The following is a 23,214-nucleotide window of genomic DNA, read 5'->3' as shown; positions in this document are numbered from 1 at the left end:
GTGTAGAGGAGGCAGGTAGCCTAGTGGTTAGAGTGTAGAGGAGGCAGGTAGCCTAGTGGTTAGAGTGTAGAGGAGGCAGGTAGCCTAGTGGTTAGAGTGTAGAGGAGGCAGGTAGCCTAGTGGTTAGAGTGTAGAGGCGGCAGGTAGCCTAGTGGTTAGAGTGTAGAGGAGGCAGGTAACCTAGTGGTTAGAGTGTAGAGGAGGCAGGTAACCTAGTGGTTAGAGTGTAGAGGCAGGTAGCCTAGTGGTTAGAGTGTAGAGGCGGCAGGTAGCCTAGTGGTTAGAGTGTAGAGGAGGCAGGTAGCCTAGTGGTTAGAGTGTAGAGAAGGCAGGTAGCCTAGTGGTTAGAGTGTAGAGGAGGCAGGTAACCTAGTGGTTAGAGTGTAGAGGCAGGTAGCCTAGTGGTTAGAGTGTAGAGGCGGCAGGTAGCCTAGTGGTTACAGAGTTGGGCCAGTAACCAAAAGGTTCCTAGATCGAATCCCTGAGCTGACAAGGTAAAAATCTGACCTTCTGCAACTGAACAAGGCAGTTAACCCACTGTTCCTAGACTAGTTAACCCACTGTTCCTAGACCAGTTAACCCACTGTTCCTAGGGCCGTCATTGTAAATAAGAACTTGTTCATAACTGACCTGACTAGTTAAATTAACATGTTCCTGTCTGTGATAGTGTCTTTCTCATGTGGTCAGTGTAGGTACAGTGGAGTGGCATCTCACCCAAACAGGAACGCAAGGTGAAGTTGTAACTGAAGCCCGGGGGACACTGGCACTCATACATGCCAGGGTTGTTGACACATTTAGCCGGTTCTTCACAGATACTGGGGTACAGCAGACACTCATTGATATCTGGGGAGGGAACACATTTAGCTGGTTCCTCAGAGATATTGGGGTACAGCAGACACTCTCTGGGGAGGGAACATATTTAGCTGGTTCCTCAGAGATACTGGGGTACAGCAGACACTATCTGGGGAGGGAACACAGACATCTTGACATCTTCAGTGTGAGTTGGTAATGGTTTAGTCATGAGACAATCACACAAACATTAACACAAGTGGGTGCACAAGCAGAAACAGTCATTGAGACTGAAGCCTGTTTCTGGTAACAGCGATGGTCAATGACCCTGAGGTTTAAACACTCTTATGTAACACTGAACTGGTCAGTCATCTCCCTCTGTTAATCTAAATTACGGTCTGGGTCTGTAAAGCTAGAGAATAATCTAGTGTCTGGGCTTGCAACTCTAGTCTAGAATCTAAACTAGATTCTAAACTAGTCTGGGACTGCAAATCTGGAGTCTAAACTAGATTCTAAACTAGTCTGGGACTGCAAATCTAGAGTCTAAACTAGAGTCTGGGCCTGCAACTCCAGAATCTAAACTAGAGTCTAAACTAGATTCTAAACTAGTCTGGGACTGCAAATCTAAAGTCTGAACTAGAGTTTGGACCTGCAAATCTAGTGTCAAAACTAGAATCTACACTAGAGTCTGGGCCTGCAAATCTAGAGTCTAAACTAGATTCTAAACTAAAGTCTAAACTAGAGTCTAAGCTAGAGTCTGGGCCTGCAACTCTAGAGTCTAAACTAGATTCTAAACTAAAGTCTAAACTAGAGTCTAAGCTAGAGTCTGGGCCTGCAACTCTAGAGTCTAAACTAAAGTCTAAACAAGTCTGAGCCTGAAAATCTAGAGTTTAAACTAGATCCTAAACTAGAGTCTAAGCTAGAGTCTGGGTCTGCAAATCTAGTGTCTAAACTAGAGTCTAAACTGGAGTCCAGTTTACCTGTACAGTGGATCTATATAACAGTAATTGTCACCTGTACAGTGGATCTATATAACAGTAACTATTACCTGTACAGTGGATCTATATAACTGTTACCTGTACAGTGGATCTATATAACAGTAAGTGTTACCTGTACAGTGGATCTATATAACAGTAAGTGTTACCTGTACAGTGGATCTATATAAGTGTTACCTGTACAGTGGATCTATATAACTGTTACCTGTACAGTGGATCTATATAACTGTTACCTGTACAGTGGATCTATATAACTGTTACCTGTACAGTGGATCTATATAACAGTAACTGTTACCTGTACAGTGGATCTATATAACTGTAACTATTACCTGTACAGTGGATCTATATAACTGTTACCTGTACAGTGGATCTATATAACAGTAACTGTTACCTGTACAGTGGATCTATATAACTGTTACCTGTACAGTGGATCTATATAACAGTAATTGTTACCTGTACAGTGTATCTATATAACTGTTACCTGTACAGTGGATCTATATAACAGTAATTGTTACCTGTACAGTGGATCTATATAACTGTTACCTGTACAGTGGATCTATATAACAGTAATTGTTACCTGTACAGTGGATCTATATAACAGTAAGTGTTACCTGTACAGTGGATCTATATAACAGTAATTGTTACCTGTACAGTGGATCTATATAACAGTAATTGTTACCTGTACAGTGGATCTATATAACAGTAATTGTTACCTGTACAGTGGATCTATATAACAGTAATTGTTACCTGTACAGTGGATCTATATAACAGTAATTGTTACCTGTACAGTGGATCTATATAACAGTAAGTGTTACCTGTACAGTGGATCTATATAACTGTTACCTGTACAGTGGAGCTATATAACAGTAAGTGTTACCTGTACAGTGGATCTATATAACAGTAATTGTTACCTGTACAGTGGATCTATATAACAGTAAGTGTTACCTGTACAGTGGATCTATATAACAGTAAGTGTTACCTGTACAGTGGATCTATATAACAGTAAGTGTTACCTGTACAGTGGATCTATATAACAGTAATTGTTACCTGTACAGTGGATCTATATAACTGTTACCTGTACAGTGGATCTATATAACAGTAACTGTTACCTGTACAGTGGAGCTATATAACAGTAAGTGTTACCTGTACAGTGGATCTATATAACAGTGTATCTATATAACTGTTACCTGTACAGTGTATCTATATAACAGTAACTGTTACCTGTACAGTGGATCTATATAACAGTAATTGTTACCTGTACAGTGGATCTATATAACTGTTACCTGTACAGTGGATCTATATAACAGTAATTGTTACCTGTACAGTGGATCTATATAACAGTAATTGTTACCTGTACAGTGGATCTATATAACAGTAACTGTTACCTGTACAGTGGATCTATATAACAGTAATTGTTACCTGTACAGTGGATCTATATAACTGGTACCTGTACAGTGTATCTATATAACAGGTACCTGTACAGTGGATCTATATAACTGGTACCTGTACAGTGTATCTATATAACAGTAAGTGCTACCTGTACAGTGTATCTATATAACTGGTACCTGTACAGTGGATCTTCTCGCTGGTTCTGAACCGGTACCCATCATCACACATACAGCGGATCTATATAACAGTAAGTGTTACCTGTACAGTGGATCTATATAACTGTTACCTGTACAGTGGATCTATATAACTGTTACCTGTACAGTGGATCTATATAACTGTTACCTGTACAGTGGATCTATATAACAGTAATTGTTACCTGTACAGTGGATCTATATAACAGTAACTGTTACCTGTACAGTGGATCTATATAACAGTAAGTGTTACCTGTACAGTGTATCTATATAACTGCTACCTGTACAGTGTATCTATATAACTGTTACCTGTACAGTGTATCTATATAACTGGTACCTGTACAGTGGATCTATATAACAGTAATTGTTACCTGTACAGTGGATCTATATAACAGTAATTGTTACCTGTACAGTGGATCTATATAACAGTAACTGTTACCTGTACAGTGGATCTATATAACAGTAAGTGTTACCTGTACAGTGGATCTATATAACAGTAATTGTTACCTGTACAGTGGATCTATATAACAGTAATTGTTACCTGTACAGTGGATCTATATAACAGTAATTGTTACCTGTACAGTGGATCTATATAACAGTAATTGTTACCTGTACAGTGGATCTATATAACAGTAATTGTTACCTGTACAGTGGATCTATATAACAGTAAGTGTTACCTGTACAGTGGATCTATATAACTGTTACCTGTACAGTGGAGCTATATAACAGTAAGTGTTACCTGTACAGTGGATCTATATAACAGTAATTGTTACCTGTACAGTGGATCTATATAACAGTAAGTGTTACCTGTACAGTGGATCTATATAACAGTAAGTGTTACCTGTACAGTGGATCTATATAACAGTAAGTGTTACCTGTACAGTGGATCTATATAACAGTAATTGTTACCTGTACAGTGGATCTATATAACTGTTACCTGTACAGTGGATCTATATAACAGTAACTGTTACCTGTACAGTGGAGCTATATAACAGTAAGTGTTACCTGTACAGTGGATCTATATAACAGTAACTGTTACCTGTACAGTGGATCTATATAACAGTAATTGTTACCTGTACAGTGGATCTATATAACTGGTACCTGTACAGTGTATCTATATAACAGGTACCTGTACAGTGTATCTATATAACAGGTACCTGTACAGTGGATCTATATAACTGGTACCTGTACAGTGGATCTATATAACAGTGTATCTATATAACTGTTACCTGTACAGTGTATCTATATAACAGTAAGTGCTACCTGTACAGTGTATCTATATAACAGTAATTGTTACCTGTACAGTGGATCTATATAACAGTAATTGTTACCTGTACAGTGGATCTATATAACTGTTACCTGTACAGTGTATCTATATAACAGTAATTGTTACCTGTACAGTGGATCTATATAACTGTTACCTGTACAGTGGATCTATATAACAGTAAGTGTTACCTGTACAGTGGATCTATATAACTGTTACCTGTACAGTGGATCTATATAACAGTAAGTGTTACCTGTACAGTGGATCTATATAACAGTAACTGTTACCTGTACAGTGAATCTATATAACAGTAACTATTACCTGTACAGTGGATCTATATAACAGTAAGTGTTACCTGTACAGTGGATCTATATAACAGTAACTATTACCTGTACAGTGGATCTATATAAGTGTTACCTGTACAGTGGATCTATATAACAGTAACTGTTACCTGTACAGTGGATCTATATAACTGTAAATGTTACCTGTACAGTGGATCTATATAACTGTTACCTGTACAGTGGATCTATATAACAGTAACTATTACCTGTACAGTGGATCTATATAACTGTTACCTGTACAGTGGATCTATATAACAGTAACTGTTACCTGTACAGTGGATCTATATAACAGTAAGTGTTACCTGTACAGTGGATCTATATAACAGTAATTGTTACCTGTACAGTGGATCTATATAAGTGTTACCTGTACAGTGGATCTATATAACAGTAAGTGTTACCTGTACAGTGGATCTATATAAGTGTTACCTGTACAGTGGATCTATATAACAGTAACTGTTACCTGTACAGTGGATCTATATAACTGTTACCTGTACAGTGAATCTATATAACAGTAACTGTTACCTGTACAGTGGATCTATATAACTATTACCTGTACAGTGGATCTATATAACAGTAAGTGTTACCTGTACAGTGGATCTATATAACTGTTACCTGTACAGTGGATCTATATAACAGTAATTGTTACCTGTACAGTGGATCTATATAACTGTTACCTGTACAGTGGATCTATATAACAGTAAGTGTTACCTGTACAGTGGATCTATATAACTGTTACCTGTACAGTGAATCTATATAACAGTAACTGTTACCTGTACAGTGGATCTATATAACTATTACCTGTACAGTGGATCTATATAACAGTAACTGTTACCTGTACAGTGGATCTATATAACAGTAACTGTTACCTGTACAGTGGATCTATATAACAGTAAGTGTTACCTGTACAGTGGATCTATATAACTGTTACCTGTACAGTGGATCTATATAACTGTTACCTGTACAGTGGATCTATATAACAGTAATTGTTACCTGTACAGTGGATCTATATAACTGTTACCTGTACAGTGGATCTATATAACAGTAAGTGTTACCTGTACAGTGGATCTATATAACAGTAATTGTTACCTGTACAGTGGATCTATATAAGTGTTACCTGTACAGTGGATCTATATAACAGTAAGTGTTACCTGTACAGTGGATCTATATAAGTGTTACCTGTACAGTGGATCTATATAACAGTAACTGTTACCTGTACAGTGGATCTATATAACAGTAACTATTACCTGTACAGTGGATCTATATAACTATTACCTGTACAGTGGATCTATATAACAGTAAGTGTTACCTGTACAGTGGATCTATATAACTGTTCCCTGTACAGTGTATCTATATAACAGTAACTGTTACCTGTACAGTGGATCTATATAACAGTAAGTGTTACCTGTACAGTGGATCTATATAACAGTAACTGTTACCTGTACAGTGTATCTATATAACAGTAACTGTTACCTGTACAGTGGATCTATATAACAGTAAGTGTTACCTGTACAGTGGATCTATATAACAGTAACTGTTCCCTGTACAGTGTATCTATATAACAGTAACTGTTACCTGTACAGTGGATCTATATAACAGTAAGTGTTACCTGTACAGTGGATCTATATAACTGTTACCTGTACAGTGGATCTATATAACAGTAACTGTTACCTGTACAGTGGATCTATATAACAGTAAGTGTTACCTGTACAGTGGATCTATATAACTGTTACCTGTACAGTGGATCTATATAACAGTAATTGTTACCTGTACAGTGGATCTATATAACAGTAAGTGTTACCTGTACAGTGGATCTATATAACAGTAATTGTTACCTGTACAGTGGATCTATATAACAGTAATTGTTACCTGTACAGTGGATCTATATAACAGTAATTGTTACCTGTACAGTGGATCTATATAACAGTAACTGTTACCTGTACAGTGGATCTATATAACTGTTACCTGTACAGTGGATCTATATAACTGTTACCTGTACAGTGGATCTATATAACAGTAACTGTTACCTGTACAGTGGATCTATATAACTGTTACCTGTACAGTGGATCTATATAACAGTAATTGTTACCTGTACAGTGGATCTATATAACTGTTACCTGTACAGTGGATCTATATAACAGTAACTGTTACCTGTACAGTGGATCTATATAACTGTTACCTGTACAGTGGATCTATATAACAGTAAGTGTTACCTGTACAGTGGATCTATATAACAGTAAGTGTTACCTGTACAGTGGATCTATATAATTGTTACCTGTACAGTGGATCTATATAACAGTTACCTGTACAGTGGATCTATATAACTGTTACCTGTACAGTGGATCTATATAACTGTTACCTGTACAGTGGATCTATATAACTGTTACCTGTACAGTGGATCTATATAACAGTAAGTGTTACCTGTACAGTGGATCTATATAACAGTAATTGTTACCTGTACAGTGGATCTATATAACAGTAATTGTTACCTGTACAGTGGATCTATATAACAGTAATTGTTACCTGTACAGTGGATCTATATAACAGTAATTGTTACCTGTACAGTGGATCTATATAACAGTAATTGTTACCTGTACAGTGGATCTATATAACAGTAATTGTTACCTGTACAGTGGATCTATATAACAGTAATTGTTACCTGTACAGTGGATCTATATAACAGTAAGTGTTACCTGTACAGTGGATCTATATAACTGTTACCTGTACAGTGGATCTATATAACAGTAATTGTTACCTGTACAGTGGATCTTCTCGCTGGTTCTGAACCGGTACCCATCATCACACATACAGTGTATCTATATAACTGGTACCTGTACAGTGGATCTTCTCGCTGGTTCTGAACCGGTACCCATCGTCACACATACAGCGGAAGCTCCCGGGGGAGTTGTAACACTTCTGGTTGCAGCCGGCTTGGTGATCTGGGTCTGAACACTCGTCGATGTCTGATCAATAAAACAACCAATAACATCGTTATTCAAGAATTGCAAAACATGGATTTATTGACTATAAACTTGGCTCCAAGTCCTGTTCCTGCCTAGTAAGTCAGCAACACCAACGTTTCTGACCAAGCTTTTAGAGACGGATTCAAACCAGCAACCCAGTATTTAGCCAGGACCCAGTATTAAGTAGGACCCAGTATTAAACCAGGACCCAGTATTAAGTAGGACCCAGTATTAAACCAGGACCCAGTATTAAGTAGGACCCAGTATTAAGCCAGGACCCAGTATTAAGCCAGGACCCAGTATTAAACCAGGACCTAGTATTAAGTAGGACCCAGTATTAAACCAGGACCCAGTATTAAGCCAGGACCCAGTATTAAGCCAGGACCCAGTATTAAGTAGGACCCAGTATTAAGTAGGACCCAGTATTAAGTAGGACCCAGTATTAAGTAGGACCCCGTATTAAGCCAGGACCCAGTATTAAGTAGGACCCAGTATTAAACCAGGACCCAGTATTAAGCCAGGACCCAGTATTAAGTCAGGACCCAGTATTAAGTAGGACCCAGTATTAAGTAGGACCCAGTATTAAGTAGGACCCTGTATTAAGCCAGGACCCAGTATTAAGTAGGACCCAGTATTAAACCAGGACCCAGTATTAAGCCAGGACCCAGTATTAAACCAGGACCCAGTATTAAGCCAGGACCCAGTATTAAGTCAGGACCCAGTATTAAGTAGGACCCAGTATTAAGTAGGACCCAGTATTAAGTAGGACCCAGTATTAAGTAGGACCCAGTATTAAACCAGGACCCAGTATTAAGCCAGGAGCCAGTATTAAGTCAGGACCCAGTATTAAGTAGGACCCAGTATTAAGCCAGGAACCAGTATTAAGTAGAACCCAGTATTAAGCCAGGACCCAGTATTAAGTAGGACCCTGTATTAAGCCAGGACCCAGTATCAAGTAGGAACCAGTATTAAGTAGGACCCAGTATTAAACCAGGACCCAGTATTAAGTAGGACACAGTAAGACAGGACCCAGTATTAAGTAGGACCCAGTATTAAGCCAGGACCCAGTATTAAGCCAGGACCCAGTATTAAGTAGGACCCAGTATTAAGTAGGACCCAGTATTAAGTAGGACCCAGTATTGAGCCAGGACCCAGTATTAAGCCAGGACCCAGTATTAAGTAGGACCCAGTATTAAGTAGGACCCAGTATTAAGACAGGACCCAGTATTAAGTAGGACCCAGTATTAAGACAGGACCCAGTATTAAGTAGGACCCAGTATTGAGCCAGGACCCAGTATTAAGCCAGGACCCAGTATTAAGCCAGGACCCAGTATTAAGTAGGACCCAGTATTAAGACAGGACCCAGTATTAAGTAGGACCCAGTATTAAGACAGGACCCAGTATTAAGTAGGACCCAGTATTAAGTAGGACACAGTATTAAGACAGGACCCAATATGAAAGATCTGTAGTACGGGGAAACCCTGTCTGTCTGGTACCTACCATCCTCACAGCGCGGGCCCTTCCAGCCTGGTCGACACAGACAGGTGAAGGAGGCCTGTCTAACCCCAACCCTGTCTGTCTGGTACCGACCATCCTCACAGCGCGGCCCCTTCCAGCCTGGTCAACACTGACAGGTGAAGGAGGCCTGTCTAACCCCAACCCTGTCTGTCTGGTACCGACCATCCTCACAGCGCGGGCCCTTCCAGCCTGGTCTACACTGACAGGTGAAGGAGGCCTGTCTAACCCCAACCCTGTCTGTCTGGTACCTACCATCCTCACAGCGCGGGCCCTTCCAGCCTGGTCGACACTGACAGGTGAAGGAGGCCTGTCTAACCCCAACCCTGTCTGTCTGGTACCTACCATCCTCACAGCGCGGGCCCTTCCAGCCTGGTCGACACTGACAGGTGAAGGAGGCCTGTCTAACCCCAACCCTGTCTGTCTGGTACCTACCATCCTCACAGCGCGGGCCCTTCCAGCCTGGTCGACACTGACAGGTGAAGGAGGCCTGGCCATCGATGCAGCGTTGAGAACCCTCCTTGTAACACGGAAACGGAAGGCACTGGTCACTGATCTCTGCAGAACAACACACACAGAGGTATCATACAGCTATCCAGACAGGACTATACAGAACACATACAGGTATCCAGACAGGACTATACAGAACACATACAGGTATCCAGACAGGACAGGACTATACAAAACACATATAGGTATCCAGACAGGACAGGACTATACAGAACACATACAGCTATCCAGACTGGACTATACAGGTATCCAGACAGGACTATACAGAACACATACAGGTATCCAGACAGGACTATACAGAACACATACAGCTATCCAGACTGGACTATACAGGGATACAGACAGGACTATACAGAACACATACAGGTATCCAGACAGGACTATACAGAACACATACAGCTATCCAGACTGGACTATACAGGTATCCAGACAGGACTATACAGAACACATACAGGTATCCAGACAGGACTATACAGGTATCCAGACAGGACTATACAGAACACATACAGGTATCCAGACTGGACTATACAGGTATCCAGACAGGACTATACAGAACACATACAGGTATCCAGACAGGACTATACAGGTATCCAGACAGGACTATACAGAACACATACAGGTATCCAGACTGGACTATACAGGTATCCAGACAGGACTATACAGAACACATACAGGTATCCAGACTGGACTATACAGGTATCCAGACAGGACTATACAGAACACATACAGGTATCCAGACAGGACTATACAGAACACATACAGGTATCCAGACAGGACAGGACTATACAGAACACATACAGGTATCCAGACAGGACATGACTATACAGAACACATACAGGTATTCAAACAGGACATGACTATACAGAACACATACAGGTATCCAGACTATACAGAACACATACAGGTATCCAGACAGGACTATACAGAACACATACAGATATTCAGACAGGACATGACTATACAGAACACATACAGGTATCCAGACTGGACTATACAGAACACATACAGGTATCCAGACAGGACAGGACTATACAGAACACATACAGGTATCCAGACAGGACTATACAGAACACATACAGGTATCCAGACAGGACTATACAGAACACATACAGGTATCCAGACAGGACTATACAGAACACACATACAGGTATCCAGACTGAACTATACAGAACACATACAGGTATCCAGACAGGACTATACAGAACACATACAGGTATTCAGACAGGACTATACAGAACATATACAGGTATCCAGACAGGACAGGACTATACAAACCTACGACCCATGGGCCAGCATCCTACCCCTAAACCAGGGGGGTCAAACATTCGACCCATGGGCCAGCACCCTACCACTAAACCATGGGGGGTCAAACATATGACCCGTGGGCCAGCATCCTACCACTAAACCAGGGGGGGTCAAACATACGACCCGTGGGTCAGCATCCTACCCCTAAACCAGGGGGGTCAAGCATACGACCCCTAAACCAGGGGGGTCAAATATACGACCCATGGGCCAGCACCCTACCACTAAACCAGGGGGGTCAAACATACGACCCGTGGGCCAGCAACCTACCCCTAATCCAGGGGGGTCAAATATACGACCCATGGGCCAGCATCCTACCACTAAACCAGCGGGGGGGTAAACATACGACCCATGGGCCAGCATCCTACCACTAAACAGGGGGGGGTCAAATATACGACCCCTAAACCAGGGGCGGTCAAATATACGGCCCGTGGGCCAGCAACCTACCCCTAATCCAGGGGGGTCAAATATACGACCCATGGGCCAGCATCCTACCACAACTTTAAGTTAAACTACGGACCTCATTGAAGACTAAATGAGGCCGGCGGGAATTATTTTAGTTGACAACCCTTCTCTAAACCAACCCGTAGCCCTGACCTCTGAACCCCAACAACGGCCTCTAACCTTTACCAACCTTTGACACAGGTTCTGAGGTTTGAAGGGACGTTGGAGTCTCCAGAGTTCTGGTTGTTGATGCCCACACGATGTGAACCCAGACAAACTGAAATACAACACAGTGGGGTTATATTAGCTGGCATCAGTCATATCATCAGACAACAACACAGTGGGGTTATATTAGCTGGCATCAGTCATATCATCAGACAACAACACAGTGGGGTTATATTAGCTGACATCAGTCAGACAGACAACAACACAGTGGGGTTATATTAGCTGGCATCAGTCATATCATCAGACAGACAGACAACACAGTGGGGTTATATTAGCTGACATCAGTCATATCATCAGACAACAACACAGTGGGGTTATATTAGCTGACATCAGACAGACAGACAACACAGTGGGGTTATATTAGCTGACATCAGTCATATCATCAGACAGACAACACAGTGGGGTTATATTAGCTGACATCAGACAGACAACAACACAGTGGGGTTATATTAGCTGACATCAGACAGACAACACAGTGGGGTTATATTAGCTGACATCAGTCAGACAACACAGTGGGGTTATATTAGCTGACATCAGTCATATCATCAGACAACAACACAGTGGGGTTATATTAGCTGACATCAGACAACAACACAGTGGGGTTATATTAGCTGACATCAGACAGACAACACAGTGGGGTTATATTAGCTGACATCAGTCATATCATCAGACAGACAGACAACACAGTGGGGTTATATTAGCTGACATCAGACATATCATCAGACAGACAGACAACACAGTGGGGTTATATTAGCTGACATCAGTCATATCATCAGACAACAACACAGTGGGGTTATATTAGCTGACATCAGTCATATCATCAGACAGACAACACAGTGGGGTTATATTAGCTGACATCAGACAACAACACAGTGGGGTTATATTAGCTGACATCAGACAGACAACACAGTGGGGTTATATTAGCTGACATCAGTCATATCATCAGACAACAACACAGTGGGGATATATTAGCTGACATCAGACAACAACACAGTGGGGTTATATTAGCTGACATCAGACAGACAGACAGACAACACAGTGGGGTTATATTAGCTGGCATCAGTCATATCATCAGACAGACAACACAGTGGGGTTATATTAGCTGACATCAGACAGACAGACAACACAGTGGGGTTATATTAGCTGACATCAGACAGACAGACAACACAGTGGGGTTATATTAGCTGACATCAGACAGACAGACAACCACACAGTGGGGTTATATTAGCTGACATCAGTCATATCATCAGACAACAACACAGTGGGGTTATATTAGCTGACATCAGTCATATCATCAGACAGACAACACAGTGGGGTTATATTAGCTGACATCAGTCAGACAACAACACAGTGGGGTTATATTAGCTGACATCAGTCAGACAACAACACAGTGGGGTTATATTAGCTGACATTAGTCAGACAACAACACAGTGGGGTTATATTAGCTGACATCAGTCATATCATCAGACAGACAACACAGTGGGGTTATATTAGCTGACATCAGTCATATCATCAGACAGACAGACAACACAGTGGGGTTATATTAGCTGACATCAGTCAGACAACAACACAGTGGGGTTATATTAGCTGACATTAGTCAGACAACAACACAGTGGGGTTATATTAGCTGACATCAGTCATATCATCAGACAGACAACACAGTGGGGTTATATTAGCTGACATCAGTCATATCATCAGACAGACAGACAACACAGTGGGGTTATATTAGCTGACATCAGTCAGACAACAACACAGTGGGGTTATATTAGCTGACATCAGTCATATCATCAGACAGACAGACAACACAGTGGGGTTATATTAGCTGACATCAGTCATATCATCAGACAACAACACAGTGGGGTTATATTAGCTGACATCAGACATATCATCAGACAGACAACACAGTGGGGTTATATTAGCTGACATCAGTCATATCATCAGACAGACAGACAACACAGTGGGGTTATATTAGCTGACATCAGTCATATCATCAGACAGACAACACAGTGGGGTTATATTAGCTGACATCAGACAACAACACAGTGGGGTTATATTAGCTGACATCAGACATATCATCAGACAGACAGACAACACAGTGGGGTTATATTAGCTGACATCAGACATATCATCAGACAACAACACAGTGGGGTTATATTAGCTGACATCAGACATATCATCAGACAGACAACACAGTGGGGTTATATTAGCTGACATCAGTCATATCATCAGACAACAACACAGTGGGGTTATATTAGCTGGCATCAGTCATATCATCAGACAGACAACACAGTGGGGTTATATTAGCTGACATCAGTCATATCATCAGACAACAACACAGTGGGGTTATATTAGCTGACATCAGACAACAACACAGTGGGGTTATATTAGCTGACATCAGACAGACAACACAGTGGGGTTATATTAGCTGACATCAGTCATATCATCAGACAGACAGACAACACAGTGGGGTTATATTAGCTGACATCAGACATATCATCAGACAGACAGACAACACAGTGGGGTTATATTAGCTGACATCAGTCATATCATCAGACAACAACACAGTGGGGTTATATTAGCTGACATCAGTCATATCATCAGACAGACAACACAGTGGGGTTATATTAGCTGACATCAGACAACAACACAGTGGGGTTATATTAGCTGACATCAGACAGACAACACAGTGGGGTTATATTAGCTGACATCAGTCATATCATCAGACAACAACACAGTGGGGATATATTAGCTGACATCAGACAACAACACAGTGGGGTTATATTAGCTGACATCAGACAGACAGACAGACAACACAGTGGGGTTATATTAGCTGGCATCAGTCATATCATCAGACAGACAACACAGTGGGGTTATATTAGCTGACATCAGACAGACAGACAACACAGTGGGGTTATATTAGCTGACATCAGACAGACAGACAACACAGTGGGGTTATATTAGCTGACATCAGACAGACAGACAACCACACAGTGGGGTTATATTAGCTGACATCAGTCATATCATCAGACAACAACACAGTGGGGTTATATTAGCTGACATCAGTCATATCATCAGACAGACAACACAGTGGGGTTATATTAGCTGACATCAGTCAGACAACAACACAGTGGGGTTATATTAGCTGACATCAGTCAGACAACAACACAGTGGGGTTATATTAGCTGACATTAGTCAGACAACAACACAGTGGGGTTATATTAGCTGACATCAGTCATATCATCAGACAGACAACACAGTGGGGTTATATTAGCTGACATCAGTCATATCATCAGACAGACAGACAACACAGTGGGGTTATATTAGCTGACATCAGTCAGACAACAACACAGTGGGGTTATATTAGCTGACATTAGTCAGACAACAACACAGTGGGGTTATATTAGCTGACATCAGTCATATCATCAGACAGACAACACAGTGGGGTTATATTAGCTGACATCAGTCATATCATCAGACAGACAGACAACACAGTGGGGTTATATTAGCTGACATCAGTCAGACAACAACACAGTGGGGTTATATTAGCTGACATCAGTCATATCATCAGACAGACAGACAACACAGTGGGGTTATATTAGCTGACATCAGTCATATCATCAGACAACAACACAGTGGGGTTATATTAGCTGACATCAGACATATCATCAGACAGACAACACAGTGGGGTTATATTAGCTGACATCAGTCATATCATCAGACAGACAGACAACACAGTGGGGTTATATTAGCTGACATCAGTCATATCATCAGACAGACAACACAGTGGGGTTATATTAGCTGACATCAGACAACAACACAGTGGGGTTATATTAGCTGACATCAGACATATCATCAGACAGACAGACAACACAGTGGGGTTATATTAGCTGACATCAGACATATCATCAGACAACAACACAGTGGGGTTATATTAGCTGACATCAGACATATCATCAGACAGACAACACAGTGGGGTTATATTAGCTGACATCAGTCATATCATCAGACAACAACACAGTGGGGTTATATTAGCTGGCATCAGTCATATCATCAGACAGACAACACAGTGGGGTTATATTAGCTGACATCAGACAGACAGACAACACAGTGGGGTTATATTAGCTGACATCAGACAGACAACACAGTGGGGTTATATTAGCTGACATCAGACAGACAACACAGTGGGGTTATATTAGCTGACATCAGACAGACAGACAGACAACACAGTGGGGTTATATTAGCTGACATCAGTCAGACAGACAACACAGTGGGGTTATATTAGCTGACATCAGACAGACAACAACACAGTGGGGTTATATTAGCTGACATCAGTCAGACAGACAGACAACACAGTGGGGTTATATTAGCTGACATCAGTCAGACAGACAACACAGTGGGGTTATATTAGCTGACATCAGTCAGACAGACAGACAACACAGTGGGGTTATATTAGCTGACATCAGACAGACAGACAACACAGTGGGGTTATATTAGCTGACATCAGACAGACAACACAGTGGGGTTATATTAGCTGACATCAGTCAGACAGACAACAACACAGTGGGGTTATATTAGCTGACATCAGTCAGACAGACAACACAGTGGGGTTATATTAGCTGACATCAGTCAGACAGACAACACAGTGGGGTTATATTAGCTGACATCAGTCATATCATCAGACAACAACACAGTGGGGTTATATTAGCTGACATCAGACAACAACACAGTGGGGTTATATTAGCTGACATCAGTCATATCATCAGACAACAACACAGTGGGGTTATATTAGCTGACATCAGTCATATCATCAGACAACAACACAGTGGGGTTATATTAGCTGACATCAGTCATATCATCAGACAGACAACACAGTGGGGTTATATTAGCTGACATCAGACAGACAGACAGACAACACAGTGGGGTTATATTAGCTGACATCAGTCATATCATCAGACAGACAACACAGTGGGGTTATATTAGCTGACATCAGTCATATCATCAGACAGACAACACAGTGGGGTTATATTAGCTGACATCAGACATATCATCAGACAACAACACAGTGGGGTTATATTAGCTGACATCAGTCATATCATCAGACAGACAAACAACACAGTGGGGTTATATTAGCTGACATCAGTCATATCATCAGACAGACAACACAGTGGGGTTATATTAGCTGACATCAGACATATCATCAGACAACACAGTGGGGTTATATTAGCTGACATCAGACAACAACACAGTGGGGTTATATTAGCTGACATCAGACATATCATCAGACAACAACACAGTGGGGTTATATTAGCTGACATCAGTCATATCATCAGACAGACAACACAGTGGGGTTATATTAGCTGACATCAGTCAGACAACAACACAGTGGGGTTATATTAGCTGACATCAGTCATATCATCAGACAGACAACACAGTGGGGTTATATTAGCTGACATCAGACAGACAACAACACAGTGGGGTTATATTAGCTGACATCAGACAGACAACACAGTGGGGTTATATTAGCTGACATCAGTCAGACAGACAGACAACACAGTGGGGTTATATTAGCTGACATCAGACAGACAGACAACACAGTGGGGTTATATTAGCTGACATCAGACAGACAGACAACACAGTGGGGTTATATTAGCTGACATCAGTCAGACAGACAACACAGTGGGGTTATATTAGCTGACATCAGTCAGACAGACAGACAACACAGTGGGGTTATATTAGCTGACATCAGACAGACAGACAACAGCACAGTGGAGATTCATTAGCTGACATCAGTCACATGATAACTCATTGAGGAACGGGTGGCTGAGGGTCAGCTAGATTCTATATCGCTAGATGTTGTTAATGGAAACATGTCTGAAAACAGGACTTCAACAGAGTGGGGTTGAAACTTACAGACATATTGAGGATAGAAGTGTTCCTGTAAAAAGAGAGGAGACATTATTAGCAGACGCCTCGTGTCTGTCTGGGTTCTTCAACCAGTCAACAGCTTGAGGTCAACGTCCCACTCCATCCCACTCAGCTACGTCAACACTAGTCAACGTCCTGCTCCATCCCACTCAGCTACGTCAACACTAGTCAACGCCCCGCTCCATCCCACTCAGCTGCGTCAACACTAGTCAACGCCCCGCTCCATCCCACTCAGCTACGTCAACACTAGTCAACGTCCCGCTCCATCCCACTCAGCTACATCAACACTAGTCAACGTCCCGCTCCATCCCACTCAGCTACGTCAACACTAGTCAACGTCCCGCTCCATCCCACTCAGCTACGTCAACACTAGTCGACGTCCCGCTCCATCCCACTCAGCTACGTCAACACTAGTCAACGTCCCGCTCCATCCCACTCAGCTACATCAACACTAGTCAACGTCCCGCTCCATCCCACTCAGCTACGTCAACACTAGTCAACGTCCCGCTCCATCCCACTCAGCTACGTCAACACTAGTCAACGTCCCGCTCCATCCCACTCAGCTACGTCAACACTAGTCGACGTCCCGCTCCATCCCACTCAGCTACGTCAACACTAGTCAACGTCCCGCTCCATCCCACTCAGCTACGTCAACACTAGTCAACGTCCCGCTCCATCCCACTCAGCTACGTCAACACTAGTCAACGTCCCGCTCCATCCCACTCAGCTACGTCAACACTAGTCAACGTCCTGCTCCATCCCGCTCAGCTACGTCAACACTAGTCAACGTCCCGCTCCATCCCACTCAGCTACGTCAACACTAGTCAACGTCCCGCTCCATCCCACTCAGCTACGTCAACACTAGTCAACGTCCCGCTCCATCCCACTCAGCTACGTCAACACTAGTCAACGTCCCGCTCCATCCCACTCAGCTACGTCAACACTAGTCAATGTCCCGCTCCATCCCACTCAGCTACGTCAACACCAGTCAACGTCCCGCTCCATCCCACTCAGCTACGTCAACACTAGTCAACGTCCCGCTCCATCCCACTCAGCTACGTCAACACTAGTCAACGTCCCGCTCCATCCCACTCAGCTACGTCAACACTAGTCAACGTCCCGCTCCATCCCACTCAGCTACGTCAACACTAGTCAACGCCCCGCTCCATCCCACTCAGCTACGTCAACACTAGTCAACGTCCCGCTCCATCCCACTCAGCTACGTCAACACTAGTCAACGTCCCGCTCCATCCCACTCAGCTACGTCAACACTAGTCAACGTCCCGCTCCATCCCACTCAGCTACGTCAACACTAGTCAACGTCCCGCTCCATCCCACTCAGCTCCATCCCACTCAGCTACGTCAACACTAGTCAACATGACCATCTAGTGTCTACCCTCTCCCTCTCCCCAGGTCTCTCCTGACATGACCATCTAGTGACTACCCTCTCCCCAGGTCCCTCCTGACATGACCATCTAGTGACTACCCTCTCCCCAGGTCCCTCCTGACATGACCATCTAGTGTCTACCCTCTCCCTCTCCCCAGGTCCCTCCTGACATGACCATCTAGTGACTACCCTCTCCCTCTCCCCAGGTCCCTCCTGACATGACCATCTAGTGACTACCCTCTCCCTCTCCCCAGGTCCCTCCTGACATGACCATCTAGTGACTACCCTCTCCCTCGGTCCCTCCTGACATGACTATCTAGTGACTATCCTCTCTCTCTCCCCAGGTCCCTCCTGACATGACCATCTAGTAAGTAGTGTGCCAGGGGCCCTCAGGAGCCACTCACCGTCTCCGGGTAGTTCTCAAAGATCTCCCTTGCCTCCTCCTTGTTGCACAGCTCCTCGATACATTCTCTCTCCAGGTTACCTTTCTTACTCTCCTCAAACATGGAGTTGGCCCTGCGGTGCCGAGACAGAAACTGGGAGGCCCTGTTCTGAGTTAGGACTGGAGACACACACGTGTAACTGGGTTGGTTATATTTTCACTTGCAACTCCAGAAATATGTATTCAATGTTTTATGCGTTTCTATTGGTTGTGTAAGGACGGACGCTGAGAGACAAGGATACAAGTACAGGGAGTTAACAGTTAATAAACAAGGAGAGTTAACAGTTAATAAACAAGGGGAGTTAACAGTTAATAAACAAGGGGCGTTAACAGTTAATAAACAAGGGGAGTTAACAGTTAATAAACAAGGGGAGTTAACAGTTAATAAACAAGGGGAGTTAACAGTTAATAAACAAGGGGAGTTAACAGTTAATAAACAAGGAGAGTTAACAGTTAATAAACAAGGGGAGTTAACAGTTAATAAACAAGGGGAGTTAACAGTTAATAAACAAGGGGAGTTAACAGTTAATAAACATAAACAAGGGGAGTTAACAGTTAATAAACAAGGGGAGTTAACAGTTAATAAACAAGGGAGTTAACAGTTAATAAACAAGGGGAGTTAACAGTTAATAAACAAGGGGAGTTAACAGTTAATAAACAAGGAGAGTTAACAGTTAATAAACAAGGGGAGTTAACAGTTAATAAACAAGGGGAGTTAACAGTTAATAAACAAGGGGAGTTAACAGTTAATAAACAAGGGGAGTTAACAGTTAATAAACAAGGGGAGTTAACAGTTAATAAACAAGGGGAGTTAACAGTTAATAAACAAGGGGAGTTAACAGTTAATAAACAAGGGGCGTTAACAGTTAATAAACAAGGGGAGTTAACAGTTAATAAACATAAACAAGGAGAGTTAACAGTTAATAAACAAGGGGAGTTAACAGTTAATAAACAAGGAGAGTTAACAGTTAATAAACAAGGAGAGTTAACAGTTAATAAAAAAGGGGAGTTAACAGTTAATAAACAAGGAGAGTTAACAGTTAATAAACAAGGAGAGTTAACAGTTAATAAACAAGGAGAGTTAACAGTTAATAAACAAGGGGAGTTAACAGTTAATAAACAACGGACAGGAAACAAACAAGGACCGCGTCTGGACAAGGGATATAAACACAACGACGATAATGCTGACACGAGGAACAAACTGAGGAACAGACAGATATAGAAGGGGCAATCAACAAAATGAAGGAGGCCAGGGTAGTCCAATGAGGGCAGATACGCGTAATGATGGTGGCAGGTGTCTGTAATGATGGGCAGCCTGGCGCCCTCGAGCGCCAGAGACGGAGAGCGGGAGCAGGCGTGTCAGGTTGGTTGAATTTACATATCAATTAGGTGTCATGATATCGGCGACACTTGCAGATAGGGGGAGATCACAAAACAAACTCCTCCCAGTCTGATATTAACCTGCCAGTGTAACAGTATAGCTTCCGTCCCTCTCCTCGCCCCTACCTGGGCTCGTACCAGGAACACATCGACAACAGCCACCCTCGAAGCATCGTCACCCCATCGCTCCAGAGCAAAGGGAACAACTACTTCAAGGTCTCAGAGCGAGTGACGTCACCGATTGAAATGCTATTAGCGCGCACCACCGCTAACTAGCTAGCCGTTTCACATGGATTACACCAGCATTAGGTCACGTTCTGAAACACTGTATTCTATTTTCAGATGTACAATGTGTAGGAGTTCACTAGGTACATGTCCAGATGTATACAGTACATGTATAGTACCTGTTAGATATTGAGGGGGCTTCCTGGGATGTACTTTTTATTCAATGTTATTGCTGTAAGAGTGAGTTAGCTAGCATGCTCTAATTACAATGGTCACATTAGCTCCCTGCTTAATACTGATATTGACATGCAAGCGGAGGAATCACGAATGTTCGGCCGTCAACATACTGGTCGATTCCTGCACATCTAAATGTGTTTCCTTCTGTCTATAGTCAGAATAAACACCAAATCAACTGTGTGATCGATGGCTGGGACCTGTCCTTTCTTTTAAAAAAAAACACAACGCAAGAAGTTACGAAGTCCTGATGACGTCCGTTCCACTCACACAACACGTGTTTTATTACACCGTTATTACAATGTGATGACAGCGGGGGGGGGGGTAGTAATGGGGTTTCGTGTGAATGGTGTATGTGACCACATAGGAATCTATATTGATATTTGACACGTGTTTTGATGGATGAATCATTTGGATCAAACTGTAGATTAAACGGATTAGTTAACAGTCCCATTTCAACAGGTCTTTGTTCTTGTTTTGGCAGGGTATTACCCCCCCCCCCTCAACACGTGGTCTTATTTAAATTATTTAAAGCAATTTTGTTTAAAAAAAAACAAAACATAAATCATCTAGGAGGTGTCACTCATCTTCCAGGACCGCAGGAACAGTGTAAAAACATCCGATCACCTGTGTGCCTCTTTGTCGACATACGCAGCTCAAAACACGTTTCAGACTTTATAACATGCTGTGGAAAGTAGCGTTGGCTTCGACGCATTAAAGGTGTCTTTTAGTAACAAGTTACCATTAATTATTTGGCTTTGACGGATATAAATTGTATTTTAGTATGGAAGTTACCGTTAATTCTTTGGGAAAAGAAAAACACCAAACATACACCCCCTGATCTTGTGTAAAAGCGTAAAACAACCACCAAAGTTGTACTTTTACTTTCCACATAAGTCCATTTTTCCGTTATCCAACATAAAGTCAAATAAAGTTTCACTTACATCGATGAGCATCGCAAAGCGCCACCAGAAAGATGAAACAAGCCACCGATTCTCCTAATAAACTAGGTTTATTTCTCCACATAATAAAACCGGTCCTCGGAACAGCTCAGGTCCGCGACAAAAACTTTAATCTTCCCGAAAATGTTTTCGCCTGTTCAGTGGAGAGGGAGCTGGGACTGGACCGGGAGCGGAGAGAGGAGAGGAGGGAGACGTGTGTGTCGTGAACAACATTAACATGAGCAACAAAAGCCTTCAAAATAAAACACAAATATATATCTTCCCAAAAGTAGTGCACTGGGTCTGTACAGATCCGTTTGAGTCCATGTTCTCTTGATACGTGCATAAATTGGACCATTTTCCTGCCCTGTTAAACATTCAAAATGAAACCAGTGAATGTCAGGGAAAATGTATGCAGTTTAAACATCATTATTTTCTTTAGGAATGTAATTCAGTAAAGTATATGTAGTCAAAAATGTAAATAGTCAAGCCAAGTACAGATACCCAGAAAAACTGACAGAACACAACTGTTTGTCTTTAAGAGCCACGATAGTAATATGAGTGTGTAACCGATGTGAAACGGCTAGCTAGTTAGCGGTGGTGCTGGTGTAACGGATGTGAAACGGCTAGCTAGTTAGCGGTGGTGCTGGTGTAACGGATGTGAAACGGCTAGCTAGTTAGCGGTGGTGCTGGTGTAACGGATGTGAAACGGCTAGCTAGATAGCGGTGGTGCTGGTGTAACAGATGTGAAACGG

General features: G+C 42.3%; 1 protein-coding gene across 1 annotated transcript in view; it reads right to left on the bottom strand.

Moving 5' to 3' along the window:
* Positions 1-22,706, bottom strand: part of LOC149975348 (vitamin K-dependent protein S-like) — a 39,744-nt gene extending 17,038 nt beyond the window's left edge. Inside the window, exons 1-7 of the mRNA XM_090206934.1 lie at positions 22,463-22,706; positions 19,642-19,799; positions 17,836-17,860; positions 11,891-11,977; positions 9,880-10,002; positions 7,798-7,929; positions 715-843 (exon numbers count right to left, since the gene is read on the bottom strand). Of these exons, the coding sequence (XP_090063060.1) occupies positions 715-843; positions 7,798-7,929; positions 9,880-10,002; positions 11,891-11,977; positions 17,836-17,860; positions 19,642-19,799; positions 22,463-22,544 (736 nt within the window). The 5' untranslated portion in view covers positions 22,545-22,706. The remainder of the gene's footprint in view (positions 1-714; positions 844-7,797; positions 7,930-9,879; positions 10,003-11,890; positions 11,978-17,835; positions 17,861-19,641; positions 19,800-22,462) is intronic.
* Positions 22,707-23,214: the final 508 nt, after the last annotated feature.

The sequence above is a fragment of the Oncorhynchus mykiss genome, chromosome 18, assembly GCF_057628025.1.
Source record: "Oncorhynchus mykiss isolate SJ-2025 chromosome 18, ASM5762802v1, whole genome shotgun sequence".
Lineage (NCBI taxonomy): Eukaryota > Metazoa > Chordata > Actinopteri > Salmoniformes > Salmonidae > Oncorhynchus > Oncorhynchus mykiss.
Note: the sequence above shows the minus strand (reverse complement) of the source record. Positions and strands in the feature narration are given on the sequence as shown.